At 55.3% G+C, this 27,383-nt stretch overlaps 3 protein-coding genes across 6 annotated transcripts in view; all 3 read right to left on the bottom strand.

Annotated features, from left to right (window-relative positions):
* Nucleotides 1-15,074, bottom strand: part of RAB11FIP3 (RAB11 family interacting protein 3) — a 77,206-nt gene extending 62,132 nt beyond the window's left edge. Inside the window, exon 1 of one of the 2 annotated variants that reach the window (XM_062611942.1) lies at nucleotides 14,541-15,074. In XM_062611942.1, coding sequence (XP_062467926.1) covers nucleotides 14,541-14,861 — 321 coding nt within the window. In that variant the 5' untranslated portion in view covers nucleotides 14,862-15,074. The remainder of the gene's footprint in view (nucleotides 1-14,540) is intronic. The other variant, XM_062611943.1, reaches the window with a different exon arrangement.
* Nucleotides 15,075-16,314: 1,240 nt separating this feature from the next.
* On the bottom strand, nucleotides 16,315-22,921 carry DECR2 (2,4-dienoyl-CoA reductase 2). Of its 2 annotated transcripts, none has more exons than XM_062611954.1 (9): nucleotides 22,622-22,921; nucleotides 22,433-22,501; nucleotides 22,115-22,166; nucleotides 20,046-20,181; nucleotides 19,812-19,936; nucleotides 19,197-19,290; nucleotides 18,826-18,930; nucleotides 18,082-18,270; nucleotides 16,315-17,322 (listed from the first exon to the last, which is right to left on the bottom strand). In XM_062611954.1, the coding sequence occupies exons 1-9, from the start codon at nucleotides 22,849-22,851 to the stop codon at nucleotides 17,288-17,290; spliced, it is 1,035 nt and encodes a 344-aa protein (XP_062467938.1). In that variant the 5' UTR covers nucleotides 22,852-22,921; the 3' UTR covers nucleotides 16,315-17,287. The 2 variants fall into 2 exon arrangements, with proteins under 2 accessions (XP_062467938.1, XP_062467939.1); XM_062611955.1 differs by having other exon boundaries at nucleotides 18,053-18,270; nucleotides 22,622-22,919.
* Nucleotides 22,922-23,362: 441 nt separating this feature from the next.
* LOC134160190 (nucleoside diphosphate kinase, mitochondrial-like) lies at nucleotides 23,363-25,465 on the bottom strand. Of its 2 annotated transcripts, XM_062611963.1 has the most exons (5): nucleotides 25,307-25,465; nucleotides 24,003-24,133; nucleotides 23,783-23,884; nucleotides 23,600-23,712; nucleotides 23,363-23,514 (listed from the first exon to the last, which is right to left on the bottom strand). In XM_062611963.1, exons 1-5 carry the CDS (start codon nucleotides 25,395-25,397, stop codon nucleotides 23,394-23,396), a joined length of 558 nt encoding a protein of 185 aa, XP_062467947.1. In that variant the 5' UTR covers nucleotides 25,398-25,465; the 3' UTR covers nucleotides 23,363-23,393. The 2 variants fall into 2 exon arrangements, with proteins under 2 accessions (XP_062467947.1, XP_062467948.1); XM_062611964.1 differs by lacking the exon at nucleotides 23,783-23,884.
* Nucleotides 25,466-27,383: the final 1,918 nt, after the last annotated feature.

The following is a 27,383-nucleotide window of genomic DNA, read 5'->3' as shown; positions in this document are numbered from 1 at the left end:
GACCAGTCTCCACCTTTGAGGAAAGTCTATGGAGGGAAAGCTGCTATCCCTCTGATAGGCAAGGGCTGTGGGGATGACACACTGGGGGAAGAGACTAACCACACCTTTTCACCATCACCATTGCCAGGCCAGAAAGGTTTCCAAAACACTGATGGAGCCGTTTAATCAGCTTTGCATGACCAAGCACAGTGCACACGGACATGGTTCCCCACATCTGGATGTCTGGCTTGGACACTGGCTCTGAAGTAGTACAAACAAAAAAGAAAACTTTGCTTTTCATCTAATGCTGAGGTTTTTTTATCAGCCCCTAGTTATATCCTCCAGCACTCCCCTTTGCTGCCTGCATGCTCTGCTGCTTGGGTCTCTGCTGGCCTTGGTGAAAGGCTCCACTCTATGTCAAACACACCCCAAGCCAGCCGTTATCTTCTGTCTGGCTTTAAAAAAGGCTGCTCAAACCACCCCTTGGCTTGTAGCAGGTTTACAAGGGCCTGTTTGCAGACAGCCTGCTGTGTCCAGCAGTACCAGGTTTGTCTACTTCGTGCTGCCACTAAGAAGGGACTTGCAAGCAAAACAGAGGATCAAAATCATCCTAAAATCCAGTGGGTGCTGGATTTTTAAACATAGGGAAGTTATTTACACTTAATAACCAGGTCCAGACCAATTCTGGGTGTACAGGGTCCACAAAGCCGGCTTGACTGCAACACGACACGACAATCCAGGCACCTCTTGCATGACTTTGACTACACAATTCTGTCTGCAAGCAGCTCAGATCTGCTCTGAGCATCTTTTATCTTTGGGGGGAGAACAGTATCATAACCCACACATCCCTGAACTGAAATGAAGAGAAAGCCAATTGCCACATTGTCGTAACAGCCAGCTAAAGGGGATTTTTAGCTAGCAATATAGAGTGCAGGAGAGGGCTCACACCAGATGCTCCTCTCTTTATGTTGAGACAGATCTTTGGCCTGAAGCGGATACTGGAATTTAAGAGAGCTAGCACATGCAATGTGAAAATCTCATGGTTATTATGCAAAGATGGATGGATGCAGCATCTCTACCTTCTGCACTTGACTGAAGGGTATGAGCCAACGTACTCCTTTGTTTTTAAAAACCCAATTTGTCTCTCAAGGGCTAAACCCCTTCAAGGAAAAAAAATAAATTTAAATGCTAATTACAGAAGCCAGCTTCTTTGTATTTTTTAATCTTCAGGAAACATGCTGGAACTGCTGAACCTTCTGCAGCCAAATTCCGGAGCAGCATGCAACTTCCCAAAGACACAGCAGTCCCTATACAGCCATTCTCTTTAGGTCATGCAGTCGCTCAATCAATGGGTTGCAATGTGATCAGCTGAAATGAATTGATCCCTGTTAATGCAGCATTTGTCTGGGGTAAGACCACATCCATCCCCCCGCTTCATCAGCATAAACAAGCAGGCCAAGTGGAAGGCTGAGAACTTGGGATTGCACTGGCTCCAGCAATGTATATAGGAACCGGCTCCGTAATTCCTTAAAGGATCTGGCACTCCAGAAAGCAGGAAGAACCTCAGAGCAAGTGTCTGTTCTGCTGCAATTACACCTCATTAACTAACCTTTGAAATACCCTCAAGGGACAGATCTCATTACAGGCAGAAGCAGTGGGCAATTGTGAGTAAGCGGTGCAAGAGCCACGTTATTTATTGTGCAAGTGGCAGCACTTATCCAGGGCTGCTGTGAGTGTGCCCCTCTCTGAGCCTTTTCTGAGCTCTCTGACCTCCAGGAGGAGATCAGCAGCAAACTGTGTCTGGCCAAGTCTCTCTTTAAAGGGCCACCATAAGCAACACCCCAAGGTGATGCTTTCTGCAATGTCTCTCCCTAATCTTGCACAGACATCAGTTCACTTCTCCTTACTGTCACTCCAGTCCCAGAGGCTTTGAACACTGCAGGGCCTTCCACTATCAGCCTAATACCTGAAATAAAAAATTGAGACATCTCTCAGAGGAGACAAAGAGGAAGATTCAGCCTGGTTAATCTCATCTTTTTCTGCTACAGAAGAAATAATCAAACCTATTGTTTAAGGCAAATCAGGGAACGAAACTCCACCAGCCTGCAGTATTTTAAGAACCGGAACGGCAGAGAGATCACCTACAAACCAAGGGAGAGAAGGTCCAGCAGCTCAGTCATTTCCTGTGATCACTTTGATTGCTTCCAGTTCAAAGCAAGCTCCCATTCTTCCCTACCTGCCCAGGAAGACGATATCCTCACCCTTCAACACATCCACCTGCCTACCAAATCCTCCTCCCCCCTTCAACACATCCACCTGCCTACCAAATCCTCCTCCCTCCTGTTTATCCAGGAGAAAGCTGCTCAGCACACCATCTACCTCTGATGCATGTTACCTACTCAGGCAGTTTCTACACCAGTCTCACATTCAGGTGACTTCAGCCCTGAACCATGAGTCACACTGCCACTCACCAGCCTGCCCCAGGGTCAGTCCAGGCACAGGAAATACCAGAGCAGAGATGTGGATACATAACAATCAGGAGAGAATTCTGTCCCCAGCAAACTATCACTTTCCCATTGTGGAAAGGGAAGGAAGAGGTCTCATGTCAATTATGAGCCCCAAACTGATGCAGAGGAGCAAATCTGCCTTGCCTCCCTCCCAAAGCAGCTGCCAGAACACCACATGCACCAGGAGCAAAGGAAAAGGCTTTCCTTTAAACACTCAAAATTCAACAGGAAGAAGAAAGAGAAGCCAGAATATGCTTTAAAGAGCTGGCAGCCAAAAAAGCCTGAGGACGCATATCCTTCCTGCCCAGCCCCACAAGAAACCAGAACAAATCACTGCTTCCAGCCAGGCCCTCAGTGCACAGCATGGAGCCAAACTGCAGGAGGTCTTCACCACCCCAAATCCCTCACTCAGCAGTTCTGTTTTTTTTTTTATCTGCTGGTAGAAATTCCTCTGGTCTGACCCACATAACAGACCTGAGCACAGGACCTTTTGGAGTAACCCTACCAGCTCCAAGGCTTGTCTTTGGGCAGCAGCATACCTCTACACTCACCACAGCATCAGGAGCTTTGTCACATTTTCAAGCGTGCCCTCCAAGATCAAGTATGGCTATTTCCAAATTGTCCATCCACTGTTGTCTCTGAAGCATAAAAATGTATTTAAAGAAACACCTTCAAGGATGTTTTGGAAACATTAAGAGGAACGTGAGTTACACTGAAATGGTTTTATCCAGGTCTAACTGTGTTTGTCTCAACTGCTCCAGATTTCCTGTCACTACCTAAGTGCTCAAAGGCTTCCAGCCCCAACACTCTACTACAGACATATTCATTTGCTTAGTGAAACTTGAAACGTGCTCTTCCTCCACCCTCCAGAACATGACAAGCTTTGTTTCTAGTTTTTGTTCCTCTAATGACAGGGGAAACCTGTTCTCACCCTTCCAAACACACAGCTCAGAGGCAGGAGACTGCGCTGAAGGAAAGGTTTAGTCAGCGCTCAGTTACTTCTTACATAAAGCACATGCATTGATGTAGGCTGGAGCCACCCTCGGGGGGAAGAGCCAGGCACCACAACCGGGCAGAAACCGGGCAGGATTTAAGGGCTGATCCGACCAGACAGAAAGCAGCTCCACAGAACGCACCAGACGGTCACACGCTGAGGACCAGAGTTTTAAGATGCTGAGCATTTTGCAGCTCCTAGTCTAGTTTTGCGTAAAGTCCACTGCAACACATGCAGGTATGTCTGCAATGGGGGCTCTCTGGTTACAGCTCAGATTCTCCAGGCTTATAAATCCAAAACTGCAGCTTCTGCTTCTCTCTTCTCCCAGCCAGGTGAGAAGCCCCTATGGAACATCCCAGAATAAAAGTAAGTCCTCAGATAGAAGATTTATCAACTCACCCTCTCCAAAACTTGATGTATTGTGCTACAATCTCTGTAACGAGCTCATAACAACACGAATAGGAGAAGCCTCTTACTGCCAATGCACAAACCAGAAAACTGTAAGAGCAGGGGCAGTGAGCTGCATCTCTCAACTTGCAAATTTTGGGAATCTGGTGAGCACAACAAGCCTCTCAGCTGCAGAGGTGAAGCCCAGGTGAGCGCAAGACAAGAGCCTGTCCCCAACCAGGCAGCTAAATACTAGAGAGCCAAGTGTAAGAGAGCCCCCTGCCCTTCCCCAGCCAGGCTGAGCCTGCCACACTGTCACAACTAAGTTTACTGTAACACAAACTAGCGTGATCCAGAGCCCAGCAAAGCAGAAAGACTCATTTCCTCTTTAGAACTGCTTCAAGTTATTCCCCTCCTTTTGGGAACTCTTCCCACAGCCCTCAGAAAGTGCTGTTTGTGCAGAGACAAGTACACAAAGCAGACATGCCAGAGGTGGGGAAGCCCACAGCAGGTTCTAGGTGCAGAGGCAGGTCCTCAGAAAAAGGAAGAAGAGGCTGAGATGCCATGTACAGCGTGGAAAACCCAGGACTTCAGAGTGGGATTGCAGGCACTGGCTGTACAAGCTTCACCACAACACACAGACACACACACACACCCCACCAAGGTAATGTTAATGCTTCTCCAGTGCCTGCCACGCGCCCAGCGCCATCAGCTCCTCCAAGCAGAGGAGCAGCAAGAGGTCTGGATTCTGCTCCCCACGCTCCACCATGGCTTTGCAGGTCTCTGTGGGTCTGGCAGCCAAGTCACCTTTCACCAGGTACCTGCCTCCATGCTCCAGGCTTTCAGTTCTACCTCTGCTACCTTCATCCCTCCTTCATCCACTACACCCCTGACAAGGCACCACCAAGGGATGGATGCTCCATCGAGCCTGAGGAGTGTGGCACAACGTCCAAGAGTCAGTTCCTTGTTGCACACAAAGGTCCCCAGCACCCCCCTGATACACACCAAAGTCTCCAGCACCTCCCTTGGACCTTTCAGGGCAAGCAGCCTCCCACAAGCTTTGCTTCTGCTCTTTGCGTCCTTTCACTGCGCTCCTGCCAGCACAGCAGCCCCACAGCTCCAAGCAGTCAGGACAGGGATTAGCTAGCTGCTGCATCCATTTAGCAGGCATAGGACGAAAACTTCCACAAGGATATCCAGATTTTTTTTCAACGTATAATCTCCTCATGCAGTGGGATGGGTGAAGACCGGCCACTGCCCTGGCAGAAAATCAGGAATATGGCCATGCAGAGGGGAGGGAACAGATGCCTCTGGAGCCAAAGGTAGTGGCAGAGGCCACCGAGTCCTGATCAGCTTTTAAAGCCAAGGTAGGGCTGAACATTACTTCCCCATCCAAAGAGCTTCCCTTTCGGCACAGCTACACTCCCCCTGAGCAGGAGGTGGTCCCAGGAGCAGCCCCTCATCCCGTGCCGTGCTCAGCACCGCGGAGCAGCCATGTGGCACAGCAGCGCTCTGCCCTGCCCTTGACAGCTTCTGCTCTCTAAAACCTGATGGATGGTCTGGGCTCCTTTTACCCCTGAACACTGCTGGAGTCCTGGTTCCTACTGGACTCTGGCACATGGATTTTCCACAGGGCTGTCGGCAGCCCGCTCCGCTGAGTCATGCCAGATTATGCAGCTCCCAGCACCAGGTCCTCTCCCTCTGGATTTACTCCTTCTTGGGAGAGAAGAGTAAGCAGGAACAGCCCGTCAGTCTGCAAGCTGAAAACCCCTTCCAGTAGCAGTGACTCAAGCACATTGTGACACTGCTGGTATTTGACCATGGGATGTTGGAGTAGAGGGAACAGGAGCTCTTTTTTCCAACAACCTATAATGCATTACTAAAACCCAATGAAATGGGAGCCTAGCAGGCTGCTTACAGCATAACCCGACAGAGGGACATTCAGCCTGCAAAGCCTGGCCACCAGCTGTAACAATCCCTTGTAACACAGGCAGCAGAGCTGCTCTTCCCATAGAACATCATGGGGCATCACCAGGGCTGTCACCCACTCGACCCTGGTGGCTTCTGCAGTGCTGGGGCTACACTGGAGCCAGGACCCACATAGGCAACGCCAGAATTGGTGTCATTTAAGCAAGCACTCACATGTGCATCTAATACCACTGCCAAGATTGATTGCTCCAGCTTAATTACGCATCAAATAAGGTAACACTCACTGAGCAAATTCAGCAGCTCAGTGCCACTGGTGTTTCCTTCTATTAAAAGGGGTTTTGCTGTTACAATATGAGGAGCCCAAAAGGCAGAAGCAGTGCTCGGAGCATGCCAAGCACCATGCGGCCTCCAGGCATTTCTCTGCTTTCAGACCTGTTTTCTCCCTGGACAGGGAAGAGTACCTGACCAAAACTAGGGCTAATCAGGCAGCAGGATGTTCCCAGCAACATAGCAGCAGCAGTGGAGCCCATCTCAGACCCACAGCTCAACAGGGCTCCCACCTCCATTGAGGAAGCCCCAGCCCCAAAACCACAGCAGTGGTGCAGGTCTCCAGTAGAGGCTCTACAGAGAAGGGGAAAGCTTATCATGAACTAAAGTTTGGGAATAAGAGATGACTTGTCCAACTTGGAGCAGCACAGAAAGCCCAAGCTGGCATTTCCACTGCCCCATTACATCTTCAGGGATATTCCTTGGTTTCCCCAAACAAGGTTCATGTCAGGTACCACTGATATTAGCTGTGACCTACCCTACTCGTATGGAGGATGAGCTCCTTTTGAGCCTGTGGGTGTCTTCCTGCTATCAAGCAGAAACACACAAAGATATTAAGAAGCTATTAAGTGATTTTTCAGCTTTATGAAACCCACGATGTCTCTCCCACTGTGCTTGATGGAATTCCTGTCTCCACTGGGAAGCCTCAGACCTGGACCTCCAGCTCAGCAGCAGCAGGGGCAAGCACCAGCCTTCAGCATCGTGCCACTCATGCTTTACCATCATCATGCAACCTGGCCATGCGTGGACCTGCCTCCACCTGCATCATGCACAGGCCAGCGCAGCCACTGCCACCAGCAGCACTACAGTACGGCTCAGCACTGACCTCCTCCAGGCAGAAGCATCCTGTCAAAGATTAGTTTGAGAAGAATGAAAGACACAATGCTTTTATGGTGGACAATGAAGGCTTTGGGGGGGTCTGCTGGACTTGAAGCACCACAGTGGTACAACTGTCTTGCAGACTTGGTTTGGCTGGTTAAGTGAGCAGCTGCAGTGCAGATGTTCCCAAAAAGCACCATCAGGAGAACATCAGGAGAACAGCTCCAGAAAGCTTAGCACAGCACCGGGAACACACACTGTAGTCCAAGAGGAGGTAAAAATGCTTCTGGCATGTGGGAGCCATGCAAAAGTCACTGGAACTACAAAATGCACAATTCCCCAAGGACACAGGCACATTTCACAACGTGAACACAGTAGCAAGACCTCAAATCACCACCTAATCCTACTCATCTCATGACAGCTCATGGTCAGACCTGATGAGTCAGATGGCACTTTAAGCTTCAAGTTGTTGGAGCTCGCTTTCTGCCATGTCACACAGTATCACACAGTATGCTAGATTGGAAGGGACCTCGAAAGATCATCTAGTCCAATCCCCCGTCCTTACCAGCACCGTGCTCCCCAACCACAGCACACCAGATACAATGAACCACTGGTGAAGCCCTGCTGCTGCTATGGAGAAGCTCACCAAAACCAGCCTGGCAGGATTTTAGTTGCATTCTCCATGGGTGTCCAAGTTATGCAAACAAGCAGAGGGAAAGGCTGGCATTGCCCAATCCAAGCTCACATGGAGGAACCAGTCACAGAATCCCAGACTGGTTTGGGTTGGAAGAGACCTTAAAGCTCAGGGACAGGGACACCTTCCACTAGACCAGGTTGCTCCAAGCCCCGTCCAACCCGGCTTTGAACACTGCCAGGGATGGGGCAGCCACATCAAAGGACTAGGAAGGCTGCCCTATGAGGGAGGGCTGAGAGCTGGGTTTGTTCATTCCACTGACTGCTCCCACAGGGACTGTACCAGTGGCTTTCAGGGCTGGGAACCCATTGTCCCAAGAGAGAGGGGAAGGCAAGGGTGGCCCAGTGAAGCAGCTCACACTGCCCAAGAAGGGCCGGAGCCCACAGCTAATGGGAAACCATTTGTTTTGCAAAAAATCAAAAGCCATAAAGAAAGAAAAGAAGGTGCTGGGCTCTGAGTGGATCTCATCTGACAATGAGCAGCATACCAAAGTCAAAGCAAGAATAAAACAGAGAAAAATTCTGTAGGCAATCATTGTAATGACTGTCAATTACTGGCTGCATTGAGTTCCACCATGATCCAAGCGACTCTTGATATGCTCTGGGAGCCTTCATTGTAAGCAATACCAGGTCAAAACCACTCCGAAAGAGCTGAATCACTGTGTCGTGGTGCAGTACCATATTCCAGTTGGCTAATTACGATGACCCCAATCCAACCATTATTAGTCAGAAAATACCTCCTGCTCCTGAGAAGGGAGAACCTCCTGTGAATCAATCTCTATCTTATGGAGACCAGCCCCACACCAGGTGGCAAACATTAAGCAAAACTTCAGAAGCATTTTTATTGCATAAACCCCCCAGCTGCAGGAAAAAGCCTTTGCAAGCATTTTTAACAAATAACTACACATACACACACCGAGAGCCTTTAGAGGGGTCCATTTCCCCTGCCATGGCTCCTGACCCAGCCTTTGGCAGCACTCGCCCAGCACAAACTGCCCTCACAGCTGGGAAGTGCCACGTCCATACCCTGCTTCCCTGGAAATCCCAGGTTTGTCCCTTTGCTCCCAGCATTTGCCAACTCTACAAAGGTCGAACTGATGCTTTTTCTTTCTCCTGGGTGATGGAGAGGGGAGAATGTTTCTTTATTTGCAGAAATGATCTCACAGTCCAGAGGAGCACATCTAACTTGTACCAAAGCCTGTAATTAAAATACATCAGCAATAGCTGTATTCTCAACATGAAGGAGAGAGGAAGAACAAAAGGGTTTCTTAAATAAACTGGTAGCTGGGATAAAATTACCCTCCCAGCCCGTGCAGACAAACCGTGCCTTTGAGTATTCACAGTCCTGCCAGGCTGCATCCAGAGGGATAAGCCCTCAATCTGATTATGGCCGCAAGCATCATCAGAAAGATCTGTTTGTGGTATGAGACGCTCCAAACCCTTCCCAGCCATTCCGGGAAGGAATGCCTTCAAGAAGCTCAGAGCCAAAACATAGCAGGAAAAGGAAAAACCCGGGAGCAGAGAAATCATCTCTTTATAGGAGTCTTTGGGACGTTTACAAACGAATAAACTTTGCAAATTCCATTTTCAGCTGAGCAGCAACCACCCTGCCCAAAATACACCGCATGCAATACGTTGCCTTGGGAGCGTTTTCCTCCCCGAGGGAAAAAGAAAAGTTCCCGTCCTCAAGCTCCCGCAGAATACGGATGTGTTATTAGTGACAGTAAACCACCCTTTGAAGGGGGAGGAGGACAGAAGCAGCCAAGCTGCGGCTGCACCCGGCCAAACCAGCCCAGGCTGCAAGGTGAGGATGGGCCAGGAACCAGCAAAAGGAATAGCAGCTCCACCGGGAATTCCTGCGGTGAAGAGCTGGGCTCTCGGTCAAAACAAGCAAAATATTTCAGATGCGTTCCTCTCCCAAAACACGCGCTGTGTCCACAGGCACGCTCACCCTCGCACACCCACAGCACTGCCCTGCTGCAAGCCCAGCTCTGCTCCCAATGGGATGGTTTGGGTTGGAAGGGACCTTAAAGCTCCTCCAGTCCCAACCCCCTGCCACGGGCAGGGACACCTTCCACCAGACCAGGTTGCTCCAAGCCCCATCCAACCTGGCCTTGAACACTGCCAGGGATGGGGCAGCCACAGCTTCTCTGGGCACCCTGTGCCAGCGCCTCAGCACCCTCACAGGGAAGAGCTTCTGCCTAAGAGCTCATCTCAGTCTCCCCTCTGTCAGGTTAAAGCCATTCCCCCTTGGCCTGTCCCTGCAGGCCCTTGTCCAAAGCCCCTCTCCAGGTTTCTTGGAGCCTCTTTAGGCACTTGACCAGAGTGGACACCAAAGTTTAACAGCAGCTAAAACCCCAATAATGTACAGCAGCAGCAGCAACACAGTTGGACATAATTTAAGCTTTACTCACATTGACACAGCCTGCGAATCCATGCAGGATAATTTTAGAAATCTCTTTATAAGCAAAGCCAGCATTTCCTCTGCTCAAAGGGTGCAAGAGCCCTCCAAAATATAAATAAGAATTGAGGTTGCCTTATGACAGAGATCCAAACTGTTAGATTTCACAGGGAAGTGGGAGAAGACTGAGGGGAATAGGGAGGGTGTCCAAGATCAGATGCAATGTCAGCAACTCTGAGAGAACTACACTGGAGGTAAGAAGCATTTGAGCCAGGGTATGTGCACAGTTCCCAAGGGATCCATCAGAGGTGAGCTGGAAAAGCAAGCCTGAATTCACTGAGAAGGGGAAGGCACTAAAGAGCTGTGGTTTAAGAGTCATGGAATCCACTAGGTTGGAAAAGACCTTTAAGATCAAGTCCAACTAAAACTAAAGCCCAGGACTCTTTGCAGGTGCTGCCTGGAGCAATACCTGCTACTCCCAAAATGTGAGTTCTGCAGCACTCAGCTCAGGCTGGGCACTCACTCACTACAAGAAGCTGAAAAGGTGGTGGGAGGAAAGCACAACAAACCCGATCAAAAGCTGAATACGGAGATGAAGGCTTATAGTCAAGGACAGATACTGAAAGGATGTAAACGTTCAAGCAAGCAAAACAACTCACATTGAAATGAAGCTTGACCTGCTCATCAAGAGAAAAAATAGGGCTGAAGTTCTCTGTGAGAGCACAGAGATGTTGTAGAGCTCGGGGTGCTTGAAAGTAAGTTACACAAACTCTGGGACTTCTACTTAGTGGAGCAGTGAGATCAAGCGGTGCAAGAGGCTCTTCCACCCCAGTTGTCTTCTAGAGCTAAAGAAGAACAAAACCAGGGAGGGAAACCCCAAGATGCCAGCAGCGCAGCCTCTGCTTATGCCTTAACAAACATTTGGTGCTCCTCTGCCCCAACCCTGCATTTCTAGAGCAACAATCTTGTGAGAAAAGGCTCTGCCTCTGTCACCAGTGGGACAGACATGGTGCAACCATACAACAGGTGAGACAAACCATCGATTTGCTGGTTTAAAATCACTGTACAACAGCCTTACATTCTGCATAACCCACAGAACTGCAAGACACAACCCTCCTTGCTTTATGAGGCGACATGAAAGTTATGTTAAGTGTGCCTCTACTTCCCAGCTCCCTGCCTAACCAACCTTACTGCAGGCTTTGGTACCAGCCAGAGGGATCCCCTTCATTGCTGCAGCATGCACAGAGCTCCAAGGGAGCATCCCTTCCTTGCTGGAGTGTGGCAATAAAGAGGAAGAAAAGGAGACAGCAAAAATGCCCCATCCCAGGCCAGGTGGATGGGGCTTGGAGCAACTTGGTCTAGTGGAAGGTGTCCCTGCCCATGGCAGGGGCTTGGAACTGGGTGAGCTTTAAGGTCCCTTCCAACCCAAACCAGTCTGGGATTCTGTGATTCTATGACAATACAACACCATTAGAAGCTGCCTCACATGCTACTCATGAGCGGTCCAGATGCTCCACATCCAAAGTAAAGTTGGCTTCAAGGCTTTTCTACCCCACATCTTGTTTACAAGTACAACAGGTCCTAGCAAGCTTTCCAAGCAACACAATGGTCAGTGTCTACCAAACACCCCCATTACAGAGTGCTGGAGGACCTCCACATGGCTGTATCATCCTCGCTCAAGCTCACCCCTATTTAGGGTGTCACCTCACTGCTGGGACCTGGGCATCATCCTTCCCATACACCTTTTACCATGGAGAGCCCCAGTCCCTATCAACTTTTATCACTTCGGAGAAGAACAAACCAGCTTTAGATTTCCATGCCTCGATCTCTTCTAGCCCATGCCAGCACTGCACCACTGATACATACCCCAGCCATGAAATGCCTTAAGGCAGTCTTTCAACTACTCAAGCTACTTAATCAAAAAAACCCCAACCCAAATTCCAAATCAAGCCCACCCCCTCCCCCCCCCCCCCCCCCCCCCCGTTGCTCTACGCATTATTTTCATCATGCAAACTGAAAACCCCATCCTAAGGGATTCACAGTCATGTCATTTTTAGGGAATAAATGCCAGCTGGCCTCTTTCCTTTGACATTTAGCTAATAATTGTTTCAGCCAAGTAATCCGACAGCGCTGAGCTCAGTAGCCCATAAATGCTGCTGGTGTTTTACTGAACGCTAAGACAACACTTGCTGCTCTCCAGCTCCCTGGTACATGTGGTTACACACACATGAGCCTTCCTCAGCCCTCCAGCCCTCGTATGAACCAGCTGATGATTTGCTCTGCTTAAATGTAGCTTTCCACCCCCCCACCACCCCATGCATACCTTCCATGCACACACCCAGAAACAGGGAGGAAGGAGGCAGAAAGGAAGGAAGCAGGTACCTCCTTGATAGTAAGAGGGCTGGAATTTGCTCCTCATTAACAACTCCCAGCCGACTGCTACCCAACACCTTCTTGAGCCATCCAACCCAGGAACCTCTCTTTCAAGCTTCCCAGTTCCAGATGTACTAAAACCTTTGACTGCAGCACCCTGAAGATTCCTTTTAGTTGCCTCAACATCATTTCACTGACCCAGTGACACTCCTATCCCTTAACTTTCACCCAAGCTGGGCTTCCATTTTCCAAAAGACCTCCTTTTGGCCCAAGTTACATCTGCTTAACACAAAACAGGTCAAGAAACTTCGCCAGAACATCCCCTTTTATTACTCTGCATGTCTGCTGGGAGCTCACAGAGCCCACCACAACCCCCTCCTCCCTCACACTCAGTGTGCCCTCATGCTTATCTAAGCTGCAGGCTCCTAATAACCCCTCTTGCATGCAGAGGAAGCCCAACTATTACTTCTTCTCCATTGACGGGCTATGCAAAAGGAACCTGGCTGCACTCCCTAAGCTGCCTGTGTTACCTGTTGGCTCGGCTGCTGCCACATCACCCTCACTAGGGTGCTCAGCACTTGCTGTACAGAGACACAGTTCTGCATGCTGGGAGTTAGTTATAAAAGCCTCTTGCTGGAGATAAATGCATCTAAAAAGCATAAAGTATTTCAGCAGAGACAGCGTCGCTGGTAGCTGTGCTCAGCGGGAAGGAACAAGCCACTTCAGAGGGACAGCCAAGGCGAGGAGCCTACAGACAGCCACTGCTAAGTGGGGCCCACGCGAACAGGCAGCTCTTAGCGACACAAACCCTCCCTGGACATCCTGCTTCCCATGCACTTGGCCTTCTCCACATCAAGGGATAGGCGCACTGAGGCAAAGAGCCGCCTGGCCAGCTCCCACCATGCCCCAGAGCCATGGCCATCGCACCCGGGGTCCGTGAGCATCCATGGAGTGACACAACCTCCTGTTTTCTCTGCCAGCAAGAGCAAGGGGGGAATGCAGGGAGCGCCTGGACCGCAGCAGGAAGATGCAAGTCAGAGGCTTTACACCGAATAAAGGTTCTCCCACCCCGCAGATGCAGCAGCACGCTGCTGAGATGATCTTGTAACACTCCCCGGTGCCATTACGCTACCTGGTTAACCACACGGTTAGGCAGTAAATGATCCACAGCAGGAATTTGGCAGAGAAGTTACACATCTGCACTTTATAGAGCCATTTTCTATAAGAAATGCCTCTGTTTTATCTTTAAGAAGCATTTTCACTATGAGGACAGAGATGAAAAGCCCTTCCTCCACCAAAACACTCCTTCACACATGATGATTTGCTTTGTCATGCCACTTTAATACGTGCCCAGCAGCCTCAGCTGAAGAATTAAGGCAGATCTCCCGGGTGAGCACACAGGAACTTCCCAATACCTGAACGCATTAAAAGAGTAAATATTTTTTTCTTGTAGAGACATCAGCATAGGCCAACAAACCGTGCACAAATCCATTCCCATTCCCTGGTATGCTGCTGGAGCTCGCTCCATTTTGGGTCATACCAGGCAGCTTCAAATTACATCACATCTGATCCGGTGCAAGGAAACACAAGCTCACCGTGATCGAAAGCAGCAGAAAGAAGGGGAAAAAACACAGACCCGGGGTAAGCAAGGTACCGCACACCCAGCGTGGGGACAGCAAGGCCACGCCGGGGGAAAGTAGCCGATCCCGGGATGCAGCTTCTGGTCCCTCAGACGCTGGAGCTGCTCACACCTCAATGTGGTACTGATGGAGAACAAAGAGAGGGGATGCGGGCGCACAGCGGCATCGCTGGGATGCTGCTCCAAGCGGATTGGGACCTGGAAAATCGGTTCTGTCCAGCTCCCTCCGTGTCTCCCGCACCCCTTGAAGCCCGCACATGCCCTTCACCGGGACACGGACACTGCTCTCCCTCATGACCCGCTCTCCCGAGGCTCGACGTGGTCACGAGCTGCCCCTCAGGCACACACGGGTCTACCGACGGCCCCAGGGAGGCTCCGCCGGGTTACACCAACCAGAGGCACAGCACCCGGTCCCCGGGTGGGCAGATGCGGGAGGCGGCCTTGCCCGCGCCAGGGCGGGCCCGGGACGGTGCCCCGGTGGCGCGGCCTCACCTGCTCAGCACCGTAGGCCGTGGCGAATTGGATGAACTCCTCCACCCGCACGAAGCCGTCGCCATCGCGGTCCAGGGCGTCGAAGACGGGGCGGAGGCGCGGCTCCTCCTCGGGCCGGGCCGGGGTCTCATCGGGGCAGCCCCCCAGCTCCTGCGGGGACCACGGCGGTGGCCCCAGGGCGGGCTCAGCGGCCTCAGGTGCCCAGAGGCCCAGCTCCGGTTCTAGCTCTAGCTCCAGCTCCGGGCTCGGCCCGTCTCGCCACGGCCCCCGGGGGAACGGGGGCTCGGGCACGGCCGCCGGCGGATGCGGCTCCATTTTCATCGGCGGCGCTCAGCGCCCGCCGCCGCCCGCCCCGCCGCTGCTGCCCCGCGGCCATGCCCCGCAGCCATCACCCGCTCACATCGCGGCCGCCCGGCGCGGCGCTGCCGGTACCGGGGCGGTGATGCCGATAGCTCCGCCCGCTCCCGGGCGCAAGGCTTTGTGCGAGCCGGCGCCGGCCCCGCCCGCAGCACCGCCACCGGGGACAGCCCTGCTCCACCCCGCCGCCACCAGGGACAGCCCCGCTCCGCCCGGCGGGAGGGACGGCCCCGAGCGCCTGGGAACGCGGTTGCTCCCCGCGGTCAGGTGAGGAGGCGGCGGCGCCGAGAAACAGCCAGCCCGCCCGCTCGCCCGCCCGCGCCGCCGCTCTACGGCAGCCCGCAGAGAACCCCCAGATCCAGCCGGCACCGCCGCCGCAGCGGCGGCCAGCGGACGGTGACGTAACCCGCCTGCCTGAGCCGAGGCCCCGCCCACCCGCCCTGACGGCAGAGCGAGGCCGCGCGGGGGTCACGCCCCTTCCCTCCGTCCGGCGCGCGCGGGGCGCTTGCACGTGCTGCCCTTTCCCACCCCCGCGGGCACGGGGCACTGGCTGGGGGGGGGGGGGGGGGAGCCTCCGCACCCCTCTGCAGGGGGTAACCGTGCACCGGGGGGCAGCGGCCCCCCTAGCGCCCCGCCCCGGCAGCCTCTGTCCCCAGGCTGCCCAAGCCCCCCGGTTTTACTCGCGTGGCTGCTGGCGTCCCCAGCCCGTTAGCGGCAGTTCTGCACCACCCAGCTCGGGCTGACCCTGCCCCCGGGATGTGCCTCGATGTGCCCCACGCTGAGGGGCTGTCAGGGTGTGCCTAAAGCTAAGGCCTCTCCGAGGGACCACAGCTTCTCCTGCACGCGGGGACAGTCCCCACCTCACTTGTGTGTGGTTCAACAAGGCACGGGTCTGTACGCGGACCCTCCTGGAACCTGAGAGCAGGAGACTGCAGCAGGGACCAACAAACATCAAACCCGTACCTTCTCCAGTAGAAAATACTCATCCTGATACCTGGGAAGAGGCATATTGTGGCTGGAGGCAAGCCCCAGAAGACACCCAGGCAAAGGACCTCAGTTCAAGCACCACATCCCCATCTCTTCTGACAGGGTCAGCGAGTCGTCCCCCCCCCAAGTCTTCTCAGCACCTCTGTCCTGCAGCACTGGGACCACACAAGACTCTGCTAATGGGAACAAGTTTTCCACCCTCCCTCAGGGCCCAGTTTGGAGCAGCAGGATCAGCCAGCATGGCAGGGCACACGTGCAGGCTTTGCTCATGCAGCAGCAAGCTACTGCAGCAATGCTCTGACCAAAGACTCCTAAAGCTCCTGATGCTGCTGCCTCACAAGACAAGGAGAAGAAGCATTCCCAAGCTTCCAGCAGCCAAACCTTCAGGATCATCCCCTGGCACAGTCAAACTGATGAGAGGCATCACAGCTCAGGGTGGAAGTTCTTTATTCATGGCCTGGAGGAAGGAGCAAAACCTGGCAAGTCTACAATGAAGTAGGAAACAATCAAGTAGGAAAAGCTTCATGGAATTCAGGATAAGCTTAAAAACTGCTGTCAAGCAGCATCAGACTGCTGCACACAACAGTGTGTCCCCCCCCCCAGGTGCTGGCACCAGACACGGGCTGAGCTCCAGCCACTCGGTAGCTCAGCACCCTGCTAGGGAAGGAGAGGATTTCATCTAGCCCTTGATTGACCCTCAGCTATAGTGTCCCTGTGGAGGAAGGAGACAGCCTGACACTGGCGTGACAGACAGATGGGTGCCAGACAGACAACTGGAGACCTCAGGCTCCCAAGAGATAACTGCCATGACCCACAGCAGCTAGAGCCAGCTCCAATGGGATGTGACCTCACACTACCTCTGCTCCTGCATCCACCATCCATGGCAGCCTCTGGGGACCACTGCCCTATGTCAGACTCCGGCTGCCAGGGGCCAGCCTGGCCCTTGTTTCCCCTCCCAGAGCCACCAGCTCCTCCTGCCATGCCGAGCTGGCCCCAGGGCTGAACTGAACCCCAGGCCCCAAAAGAAGCTGCTGTTGGGGGTCCTGGGCAGCTCTCAGGCTGAGATGGAGGACAGAAGAGGAAGATGGATAATCCATGGGAGGCACTGCCTGGGACATGGGAAAAGTCAGGAGAACAACTTGGAACACAGCCCACTCACCCTGTGCTGTCCCTGCACCCTCAGCCACATCAGCACAGAGGGAAGTAATGGCACAGAATGGTGGGGTGAAGGGTGGGCTTGCTCCCCACAGCACTGCTGGGGCTCCCGCCTCCCAGCTGATGCAGGATCAGCAGCATCACCCCGCACCTGCCATCAGCTCCACTGGGGAGCCAGCACCCCGAGGTGTCCCAGCACAGCAGCGTTCAGTCCTGTTCCTGTCCATCGGTCAGTCTCAGGCTGTCCATCAGTGATTTTTGTTTGCTCCTGCAGCCCAGAAATCTGCAAGACAGCATGGAGATGGGTACAGTCCTGCCCTGCTCATGGGGCAGCACCGGCAGAGAGAGAGGGGAAGGAAGGAGACCCCTCTCCCAGGAAGCACCAGCTTCCTTCCCACCTCTGCAGACACAGGCAGTGACACACAACATGCTGCAGTAGCTCATGCAAGGAAGGAAGGAAAAGGGAGGCAGAGGCTGTCAGGACTCTCTGTACCCAATCCTGCTGGTGGGACACAGAAAAGGAACACCCTATCACTTCAGGGGACACACAGCAGTGTCCAGACAAGCATCCTCCAGCAGAACAAGGGGTACCATGTCAACTGCCGGCTCAGAGGAAAAACCCAGCCAGGTCACCTGCCCTTCCCACCTCATCCCTAGGGACTGTCCATGAGGATGCAGAGATGTTCTCCATTTGCTCTGTGCCTGCTCTGACCACACCATGGCGTGTGACCCTTTTCTTCCATCCCAAAGGCAGAGGAAGGTTTGAGAACAAGCACTGCCAAACTGAGAGCTGTGCTGGCTGCCCTCACCCACAGACCCCAATACCCAGAACCTTCCTCTTCCCCAACACAGTATGTGCCTCAGGAGGGGCAGAGCCTGGGACAACCAGGACACCTGCAGAAGGTAATACCGTACCCACTGCAAGAGCAGTTGTACCCCGTGTATACCATGGGGCAACAGGGTTTGTGACAGAGGGCCTGCTCTAGTCCCATGGAGGGGGAAATGCACATCACCTAGAGTTTAGCAGAGGATGAAGCAATACCCAGCAAGGCAGGGAAGCTGTTGGCAGAGGTCAGCCAGCTCCCACCATCCACAACCAGGGTGGTGCCTGTCACATAGGAGGAGAGGGGGCTCGCCAGGTACAGCGTGCTGTGGGCAATCTCCGTCTTGTTCCCTGCACGCTGCAGGGGTATCGTGTCGAAATGGCTTGCTTCCTCAGCAAACTTCCCACCTAGGAGAGGGAGACGTCAGCCTCGATCACAGGCCCACCAGCCCACCACCACTGCTGCCAAACACTGCATGCGGCTTGCCAAGAGTCCAGGGAACCTGGTGAGATCCTGGCACAGCCCTGGGGACATCCCAGGGCCAAAGGCCTGAGTAGAGAGTTAAACGAGGGGAGCTCAAACCCAGCAGTGGGGTTTGTACTGCACAGTGAGCTCAAGACAGGACCTTGTAGAGCCTTTCCAGCCTCCAGGGCTGAACCAGCACTCCACTGATGGACTGCAACCATCAGGCAGGGCAGCTGGCTGGGCTGAGCACGTTACATCGTGTCATCAAAGCTCAGAAAGCTGATGTTTGACGGACTAAAATCAGTGCCCTGCGAGGTACCGAGGATGCAGGGAGGACTGCCCCCCATAAGGGACACACCAGTGCAGGCACAGGGCAGCCGTGCTCAGCAGCAACAGCCCCATGAGCTGCACAGCCCTGGTGGTCCCTCAGTCCCCTCCCAAGCAGATGCCAGGAAGCCATCACAAAGGCAAAGACAGGAGCCCCACGTTGCCCTCACCAAGCCGCCGGTAGCCCTCAGTGCCGGTAATGGGGCCCGGTGCCAGGCTGTTCACTCGGATGTTGTTGGGTCCCCACTCCACAGCAAGGTGACGGGTCATGGCATCTGGGAAGGGATCACAACAGGACTGAGAAAGGAGAGCAGAGCCATTCCAGTAACGTTTGGAGGACACAGAAGACTGGCCAAGAGCAAAGGGCCCCAGAAGAGCCCTGAGGGAGAGAAGAGCCTCATCCCAAAATCAGGCATGTAGTAGCCACACCAATTCATATTCACCTCTCCCAAGGATGTCTTCCCACCCCAATATTTGTGAAGAACTGGCTTCCTTACTGGCCCCACACAGCTCAGAGCCCCAGCAAGGAGTGCTTAGGTACCTATGGCAGCCTTAGCAGTACCAGCATGCACCTGCAGGGCCTGCCCTCGGTAGCTCAGTGTTGCAGTGATGTTGACAATGACTCCACCGTGGTCCTGAGGAAGGAAAGGAGACGTGGTGTTAGGCTGGGAGCTGCACAAGTGCTCTCATGTAAGAGCAGTGGGACAAGAGCTGGGCTGGCACTGCCAGCTCTGCACTGCTGAGGCATCATTGGGCAGCACTGCCCACCTGGTCTGACTGAGCTAGGGCACCCAGTGGGGACTCTCCAGAGAGCAGGGAGATGCAGGGAATAAGCAAAGGCCACGGGAAAGCAGAGGAGCTGGAAAAGGAGCAGATCACAGCTTCTTCCCCAGCATGTGGCAAAGCACGGGAAGGTGCCACAACTGTTAAAGTTCCAGGGGTAGGGACAAGCGGGATTCCCAGTCCCTGTGAGGGAACAGACTGGGGCTGAGCAGGGTGGGTGGCAGCAGCACAGCCCTGGGTACATGGGTGCTGTGCTCCCTTTTGCCCTCCACGCTTCCCTCAATTTCTCAGGAGCAAAGCATGGTTTGTTTGACACTAACCCCCTGCCTACAGGAGCCCCTCCACCAAGTCCTCTGGCCCTGGTTCCACTTACATGGAAATACTTCTCAAAGAGGACTTTGGAGGTGTTGAAGGTGCCAATGGTGTCGATATCTATCACAGTCTTGAAGGCATTGAAGGACAGGGCACTGGCTGGGCACAGGAAGTTTCCTGCAGCACCTGAAGAACAAGCAGCCAGGACACAGTCAGGACCAGCTCCAGGGGCAGGAAATGCCTTTCCTGGCAGGGAGCCCGTACCAAATCTCCCCCAGCCACTGCAGCAACTCACCATTGATGAGGATGTCAATCTGCTTGAACTCTCTAAGTGCTTCATCCACTGCTGCCACGATGGTTTGGGGCTGCCTGACATCGATGGACAGAGGCAGGCACTGCTGGCCTGTGGCTGCCACCAGCTTCTTGGAGGCCTGCAAAACAGGAAGAGACCTGAGATCCTTTCTGGGACTCCCTTCAGCAGGCATTAGTCCCAGAGCAAGAAGTCAAGCAGGAGCCACATCGCGGTCAGCACACAGCAAACGCTGCAGGCAGGTGACAGACCTGCCCAAACACAGCTCCAGCACAGCATCACCCTCCAGCTAAAGCCCTGAGGTAGCTGAGAAAGCTCCTACCGCTCCTCCCAAACACCAGGCTGCCTCTGGGCCACAGCTCACTAAGCCCAGATACCTACATGACCCTGCATCGACACAGCACACCCAGAGCAACATCTCTGCAGGGCAGGTACAATGGCTGAACCCCAACAAGGCATGAGCCAGACACAAGTAACCTTTACATTCAAAATATGTCAGTAGGCAAAAGGGCAGAGCAGCAGTTACCAGGGTGTCTGCCCCAAAGGCAGCTCAGGCCAGCTCTGCAGCTCAGCCTCTGCCACCCCAAGGTGCCCATTAAGAACATGTTTCCCCCTGGCTAATTCAGCACAGGGGACCCTGAACTCAGCAGCAACCCCACACAACACCCAGTGATGCTCTGTGTTCCTGCCTGGGCTTGTCAGGCCCTTCTGTGGGAAGCTTTGAGCACCAACCAACCCACATGTACGCCAAGAGCCTGGGCAAGCAGTCCCTGTGTACTCCAAAAAATCCAGCCCCTGAGGACTGGAAAGCTGCTGAACTTTGCAGCTTGTTTTCTCGCACATGAGCATGAGGGAATGTGGAATGACAGCAAGCCATGTCTGGGAGGCAGCTGGGTCATGCCAGCTCACCCCCAGGTGCAGGGTTTGATCTTTGTTATACTGCAGTGAAGTTCACGCACGCAACCACAAAGCTCTCTTGTGTCAGGCTGCTTTCAGTCTGAGACCAGAGCACAAACCATGGTGAGGAGCAGAAACTGTGACCAGCCAGACTCCAGCTGGGGTCAGACACACCAGGGTGGGTGTTTGCTCTGTTCAGTTGCCCCAGGCAGAAATAGTTGAATTCAGCTTCTTCAGTCAGCATGTTCCAGACCTGCATTTTCACCCCCAAACACAAGAGAACTGAGATGCTGGGGCTCAGCATACCCACCTCAACACACAGATCCCTTGGCATGGGGTTCTTCTCCTACTCAGAGCTGAGATTCAAGTTTGACCTTGGGCCCTGCCACTCCCCTGCTGACAAACCTTCCCCACAGTTTGTTTCTTTCTGTCCCATCAACAGAAAGATAATGTGGTATCTGGAACAGACATCCCTAAAGCTGGCGGGGGAAGGTACCAAGTTCCACAATTAACCAAGCTCTACTGTGAGACGTTGTGGTTGCAACCTCCCCTAAACCTGCACCCACCTCTCATCACTGCTGTTACTGAGGCACTTAGAGCCAGGACATCACAGAATCCCAGACTGGTTTGGGTTGGACGGACCTTAAAGCTCATCCAGTTCCAACCCTCTGCCATGGGCAGGGACACCTTCCACCAGACCAGGTTGCTCCAAGCCCCACCCAACCTGGCCTTGAACACTGCCAGGGATGGGGCAGCCACAGCTTCTCTGGGCACCCTGTGCCAGCGCCTCAGCACCCTCACAGGGAAGAGCTTCTGCCTAAGAGCTCATCTCAGTCTCCCCTCTGTCAGGGTAAAGCCATTCCCCATTGTCCTTTCCCTACAGACCCTTGTCCAAAGTCCCTCTCCAGTTTCTTGTAGCCCCTTTAGGCACTGGAGCTGCTCTAAGGTCTCCCCTTAAGGAGCCTTCTCTTCTCCAGGCTGAACCAGCCCAGCTCTCTCAGCCTGGCTCCAGAGCACAGCTGCTCCAGCCTTTGCAGCATCTCTGTGGCCTCCTCCAGGCTCGCGTACACCGGTGGGACCCCACCATAAGCCATTTCTTCTGTTGCCTTACCCAAGGCATTCCCAGCTCTCCCTTTCGCTCTGTGTCCCAGACTCACCTCCACCACCCGCTGCAGGTTCCGGCTTGCAATGACAGTCCGGCAGCCGTGCCTGCGAAGAAGGGCGGGTGAGGACCTCGCAGGGCTGCCTGCTAAGCCACCTTGACCGCCGGCCCGGGGTTACCAGGGGCTCGGCCGGTGAGCGGTGTCGTGAGGCCCTGGAAGAACCGCTGCTCCTCCGAGCCCGCGGGACTCGAAGAGGGGGACTCCCAGCGCAGCAGAGCGGGAACCGGGGCCCCGCAGCCCCCAGGGCCAGCGGCACACCCCTCCCGCCTCAGGGCGAGGAAGCCCGGGGAGCCCTCCCCGGTCACGCCGCACCTCATGAAGATCTCTGCGATGCGGAAGCCAATGCCCGACCCGCCGCCGGTGATGAACGCGACCTGGCCCCTGCGGGAACAAAGGCACGGTCAGAGCCGAGCGCCGGGCCCGGTCTCTGGCCGAGGCGGCCTCGAGCGGCGCGCCGGCCGCAGCACTGCCCCCCCGTCGCCCCCATGGCCGGGCACTGACGCCAGGATGTCGGGACTGAAGAGGTGCCTGTACTCGCGGAGGCACTCATCGCTGTCCACGTCCGGCGGCGGACGGGAGGCCGCTGCTGCCTCCGCCATGGCGCGCGATCCCCCGCCAGCACCGGCACTCGAACCCGAACTCTGACCCGCTGCGGCGAGGCACGGCGGGACAAAGCCGCACGGCCTGCTGGGAGATGTAGTCTTCGCCGGCGAGGCCTCCGCAATCCGCATGCGCAGGCGTCGTCAGGCGTTGCCTGGCAACAGCGCGGGGCCGGAGCTGGGTCCCGCAGCGCCCCTGTGTGTCCGCACGGGGCCCGATGCATCCCATTGCATCCCAGAGCCCCCCCCAGCGACATCCCGGTGCTTCCCAGGGCCCTCTGGGAATACCTGAATGCATGCCTGGGACAGCTCGGTGCCCCCCAGTGTCACCCAGGGACAGCCCAGTGCCTCCGAGAGCTTCACAGTGCACCCCATAACTTCCCAGAATCAACCCAGTGTCAGGCATGGCCATCCCAGTGCCTCCCAGAATTGCCTCAATGCCCTCCATGGACACCCCAGTACTTCCCAGACCTTTCCCATGCCACTCCAGTGCCCCCTGGGGATACCTCAGTGCATCCCAGAATTTCCCAGTACCATCCCAGTCTCCCAGTGACATCCCGGTGCCCCCAGAGCTTTCCACTACTGCCCCAGTGGCCCCCAGTGCTTGCTGGTAGCACCCAAGGGAGGAGCCCGGAGCCCGGGCTGGAGGCACTGGTGTTTATTGAAGGGCTGCCCTATGGCCCATAGGTGTAGTCCTGGTCTCCGCTCTCCCAGGCCACCAGCTCATCCCTCTGGAACCAGAAGCTGATCTCCCGCTGAGCCGTCTCCACCGAGTCACTAGCATGGACAACGTTCCTGTACGGAATGAAGCCAGAGCCATGAGCAGGGGATGCCATGTCTAGCCCCGTTACCTGCCCTGCATGGGCCATGGGGTCACTACCTGCTGACGTGCATGCTGAGGTCCCCCCGGATGGTCCCTGCTGCTGCCACCGCTGAGTCCGTGTCCCCCACCATGGCCCGCGTGGACCTGACCACGTTGTAGCCCTCCCACACCTATGGGACAGGGAACACCTGAGCCCCCCACACCCACCAGGCCCCCCGAGCCCCACATCGCAGCCCTCACCATGGCCACCAGCGGCCCCGAGGTCATGTATGCGAGAAGCGCGGGGTAGAAGGGCTTCTGCAGCAGCTGCTGGTAGTGCTTGTCCAGGAGACCCCGGTCCGCCTGATGGCAGTGTGGGGACACATTGGGGACACGGGGCCAGTGTTCCCCACTGGCACCCCTGTCCCAGCACCCCCTGAGCCAGGCTGCCTGGGGGTATGGGCGGCAGCTCAGTGGGTACCTGGAGCAGCTTCATGGCCACCAGCTTAAAGCCACGCCGCTCAAAGCGCTGGATGACCGTGCCCACAAGCCGCCGCTGCACCGCGTCTGGCTTCACCAGCACCAGCGTCTTCTCCTGCAGCTCCGGGGGGGCTGGACAGGGACCGAGGGACCAATGTCACCACCAGAGGGGAGGCACGGGCAGGGGACACGGCAGCAGCACCCCAAGCTGCCCACGGGGCACCAGAGACTGCTGCTCCACAACTGCTGCCACAAGGTGAACCTGTCCCCATCCCGAGGCCGTGTCCCCCTGGACAAGCTGTGCCTCACAAGGACCCAAGGGACGTGCTGCAAAGCCTTGACAGGCACTTGGGCACATGTCCATGGCCAGGAAACACCCTTTAGCCCAGCGTGGGATGGGCTGGCTCTGGTTCTGAAACACTGTGTCCTTGTGCTGGTGCTGCCGGTGTCACCCTGCGTGCCATCGCTGCTGCCCGGCCTCGGGTGCTTCCCTCTGCCTGGGCACAAAGCGGGCCACAGCTCTCCAGCTGGAGACGCAGACGGAGCACCATGGGATGGCAGGGTCTGGCTTCACTATCACCCCATGGCACAGCAAGGTCTGGCATCACCATCACCCCTTCGCCACACTGGAGCCACGCTGGCAGGAGGGAACACGAGTCCCCCAGTGGACTGCATCCCACCAGTTGGAGGTGTGGAGGGAACAGGAAAAAGAGGAAGGCAGAGGGACAGAGGACACCAAGCTGGGGTGTTCTGCTGCCAGCCCAGGCTTTGTGCTCCTGTCCTGGACTGCGGGGCTGGGCCGCTGCTGGCGGCAGCAACCCCACGAGCCCACCAGCTGCTCTGGTGCTGCTGGACATGGACCAGGTTCACCAGGTTCCCACCTGTCCTCCCATTGCAGCCCTGGGGACACCAAGCCTGGGACCTGCAGGGTGGTGCTGCGGCAGCCACCAGCCACAGCTCTGCCCCATCCCAGCACACAGGGCTGGGGCAGGAGACCCCGGGAGCAGCTCACACCACAAAGCGCAGGAGGCCCTGGGCCACCTGCCCTGGTTGGGGCTGCCCTTGGGATGGAGGGACAGGGGGGCAACATGGGCGCAGGATGGGGATGGGACCCCTGAAGGACAGAAGACTGAGGACAGAGTGGGGACGGAGACCTGGTCACCAGGGTCGGGACAAGGTCCCCTAGGGGCAGGGCAGGGATGGGGTATAGGTCCCCGGGGCAGGAGAGGGAAGGGGCTGGGGACAGGGACCGGTCCCTAGGCCGGGATGAGGACGGGGCAGGAGAGGGAAGGGGCCGTGTCTCACCGGAGCCGTAGCAGCGGGGCCCGGGGGCGCGGCTCGGGCTCAGCTGCCCCCACAGCAGGCCCCGGGACAGGCAGCGCCCCAGGGAGCCCATGGCAGGGCCGGCGGGTCGGACCTGGCCGCAGGGGGGCCCGGCCGCCCCGCGCAGAATTTAAAGGCCCGGCCGAGGCCGGGGCCGGGTCAGGAGCTTGCCGTGTCCCTCCCCTTAAAGCAGCCGCCGGGACCGGGACAGCCCCCGGCCCGGAGCACCCCGCAACGGGGCACTTCAAGCGCTGCCGCAATGAGAGCAGAGCCAGAGGTGGGAGCGTTTCCAATGTGCATTTTACTCCTTACTCCCCATCTCCTGTTTCCTTCCTGCCTCCCCAGGGTGTCCCCACACCCTGGGACAGCAGCTCAGAAACAGCCTGGGGGTGACATGGAGGGCGCAGGCCCTGCTCTGCACCATTCCAGAAAACGTCCCAGTTGGCATCTCCATGAGCAGAAATGGATCAACAGATTGTGCAATATAGACAGTGGCACCCACCCCCCAGAGGTGGGTCGAGGTGGGGAAAGGGTCCTCTCCAGTGCCTGCAGTGAGGGTAGAGAGGAAGGGGGTTCTTCAGTATTTATCTGTGCATGCAGAGGGGCTGAAGGCAGGGCTTTGGCCACCTTCCAGCTGCTGCCCTTGATGCAGGGGCAAACATGTACTTTCACCCTCTGTCAACCAGAGGTTTTGCAAGAAAGAAGCACCAGCACCATTGTGGGAGGGCAGCAGTGCCAGCAGCGCATCAAACCCCTAACAGCCTCCCGCTGAAGGAAACAATGGCCAGGGTGGGAGGTGCAGGAGGGGGCAGGGGCTGACACTGGGGGTGAGCAGGGGACAGCTCAGGAAACTAGGGCCAGGTTTGGACCCTGCACTGCATCTTCATCCACCTGATGACCAACAGGAAGAACAAGGACTCAAGGTTTCACGTGCAGATGATGACACTCCAAGAGCTACTCCAAGAACTGCTGCTTTGAGCCATGTGCTGTCAGTGGAGGTTCCTTAAATCACAGAATGGTTTGGGTTGAAGGAACCTTAAAGCTCATGCAGTTCCACCCCCCTGCCACGGGCAGGGACAACTTCCACTAGACCAGGTTGCTCCAAGCCCCATCCAACCGGGCCTTGAACACTGCCAGGAATGGGGCAGCCACAGCTTCTCTGGGCACCCTGTGCCAGTGCCTCAACACCCTCACAGGGAAGAGCTTCTGCCTAAGAGCTCATCTCAATCTCCCCCTCTGTCAGGTTAAAGCCATTCCCCCTTGGCTGGCATCTACAGGCCCTTGTCCAAAGCCCCTCTCCGGGTTTCTTGTAGCCCCTTTAGGCACAGGAAGCTGCTCTGAGGTCTCTCTGGAGCCTTCTCTTCTCCAGGCTGAACAACCCCAGATCTCCAAGAGTTCCAGCTGCTGGGAGCTCAGGGTCATTCACCTGGAGGAGGTCAGATCTCTGCAGCCCAGTGACAGATCATCCATTACCCACCTTCATGTTGGTCTCCAAAGGTCCATGACCTGTGCAGACAGTGGCTAGCAGTTGTCAGAACTGTACCGGGTGAGGCAGGGCTGAACTCCAACTCAAGCTGCTCACTGGAGGGTTTGAAACCCAAACATCAAACTGGTCCCAGTTCAGAGAGCCTGGATGTGAGGCTCTGCCTGTACACAGGTTATCCAAACAGCAGACATCTCCAACAGCAAACATACATAGAGCAGGATGTTTTCCACAAAACTGGAAATAAAGGAACCATGAAGCAAGTGCTCCTACACTCCAGCCAGATACACCCGCCCCCCGTTGTCCACGTGCAGCATCTCGCCCACATCCACATATGTTTATGGCTGAACACCTCCAGGCTTCTCCTTTCACAGTGACCTGTGTCGTTTTCCTATGCAGCTGCCCTGGTAACTGCAGAGAATTAAGACTGATTTAAAGCTCTGTCCTATCTACCTGTCTAGTGGACCCAGGGTAAAAATAAATCCTTCCAAGCTGCATGGTGGGAGATTCACAAGCCCCCAAAACTCCGTTCCTGACTGGAGACTGGGATTTTAACCTTATGCTCAATGCCACTCT

Source organism: Pezoporus occidentalis, unplaced genomic scaffold, assembly GCF_034315485.1.
Source record: "Pezoporus occidentalis ecotype Australia unplaced genomic scaffold, CSIRO_AGI_Poc_V1 ctg158, whole genome shotgun sequence".
NCBI classification, from domain to species: domain Eukaryota; kingdom Metazoa; phylum Chordata; class Aves; order Psittaciformes; family Psittacidae; genus Pezoporus; species Pezoporus occidentalis.
This window is presented reverse-complemented; position numbering and strand designations above follow the sequence as displayed.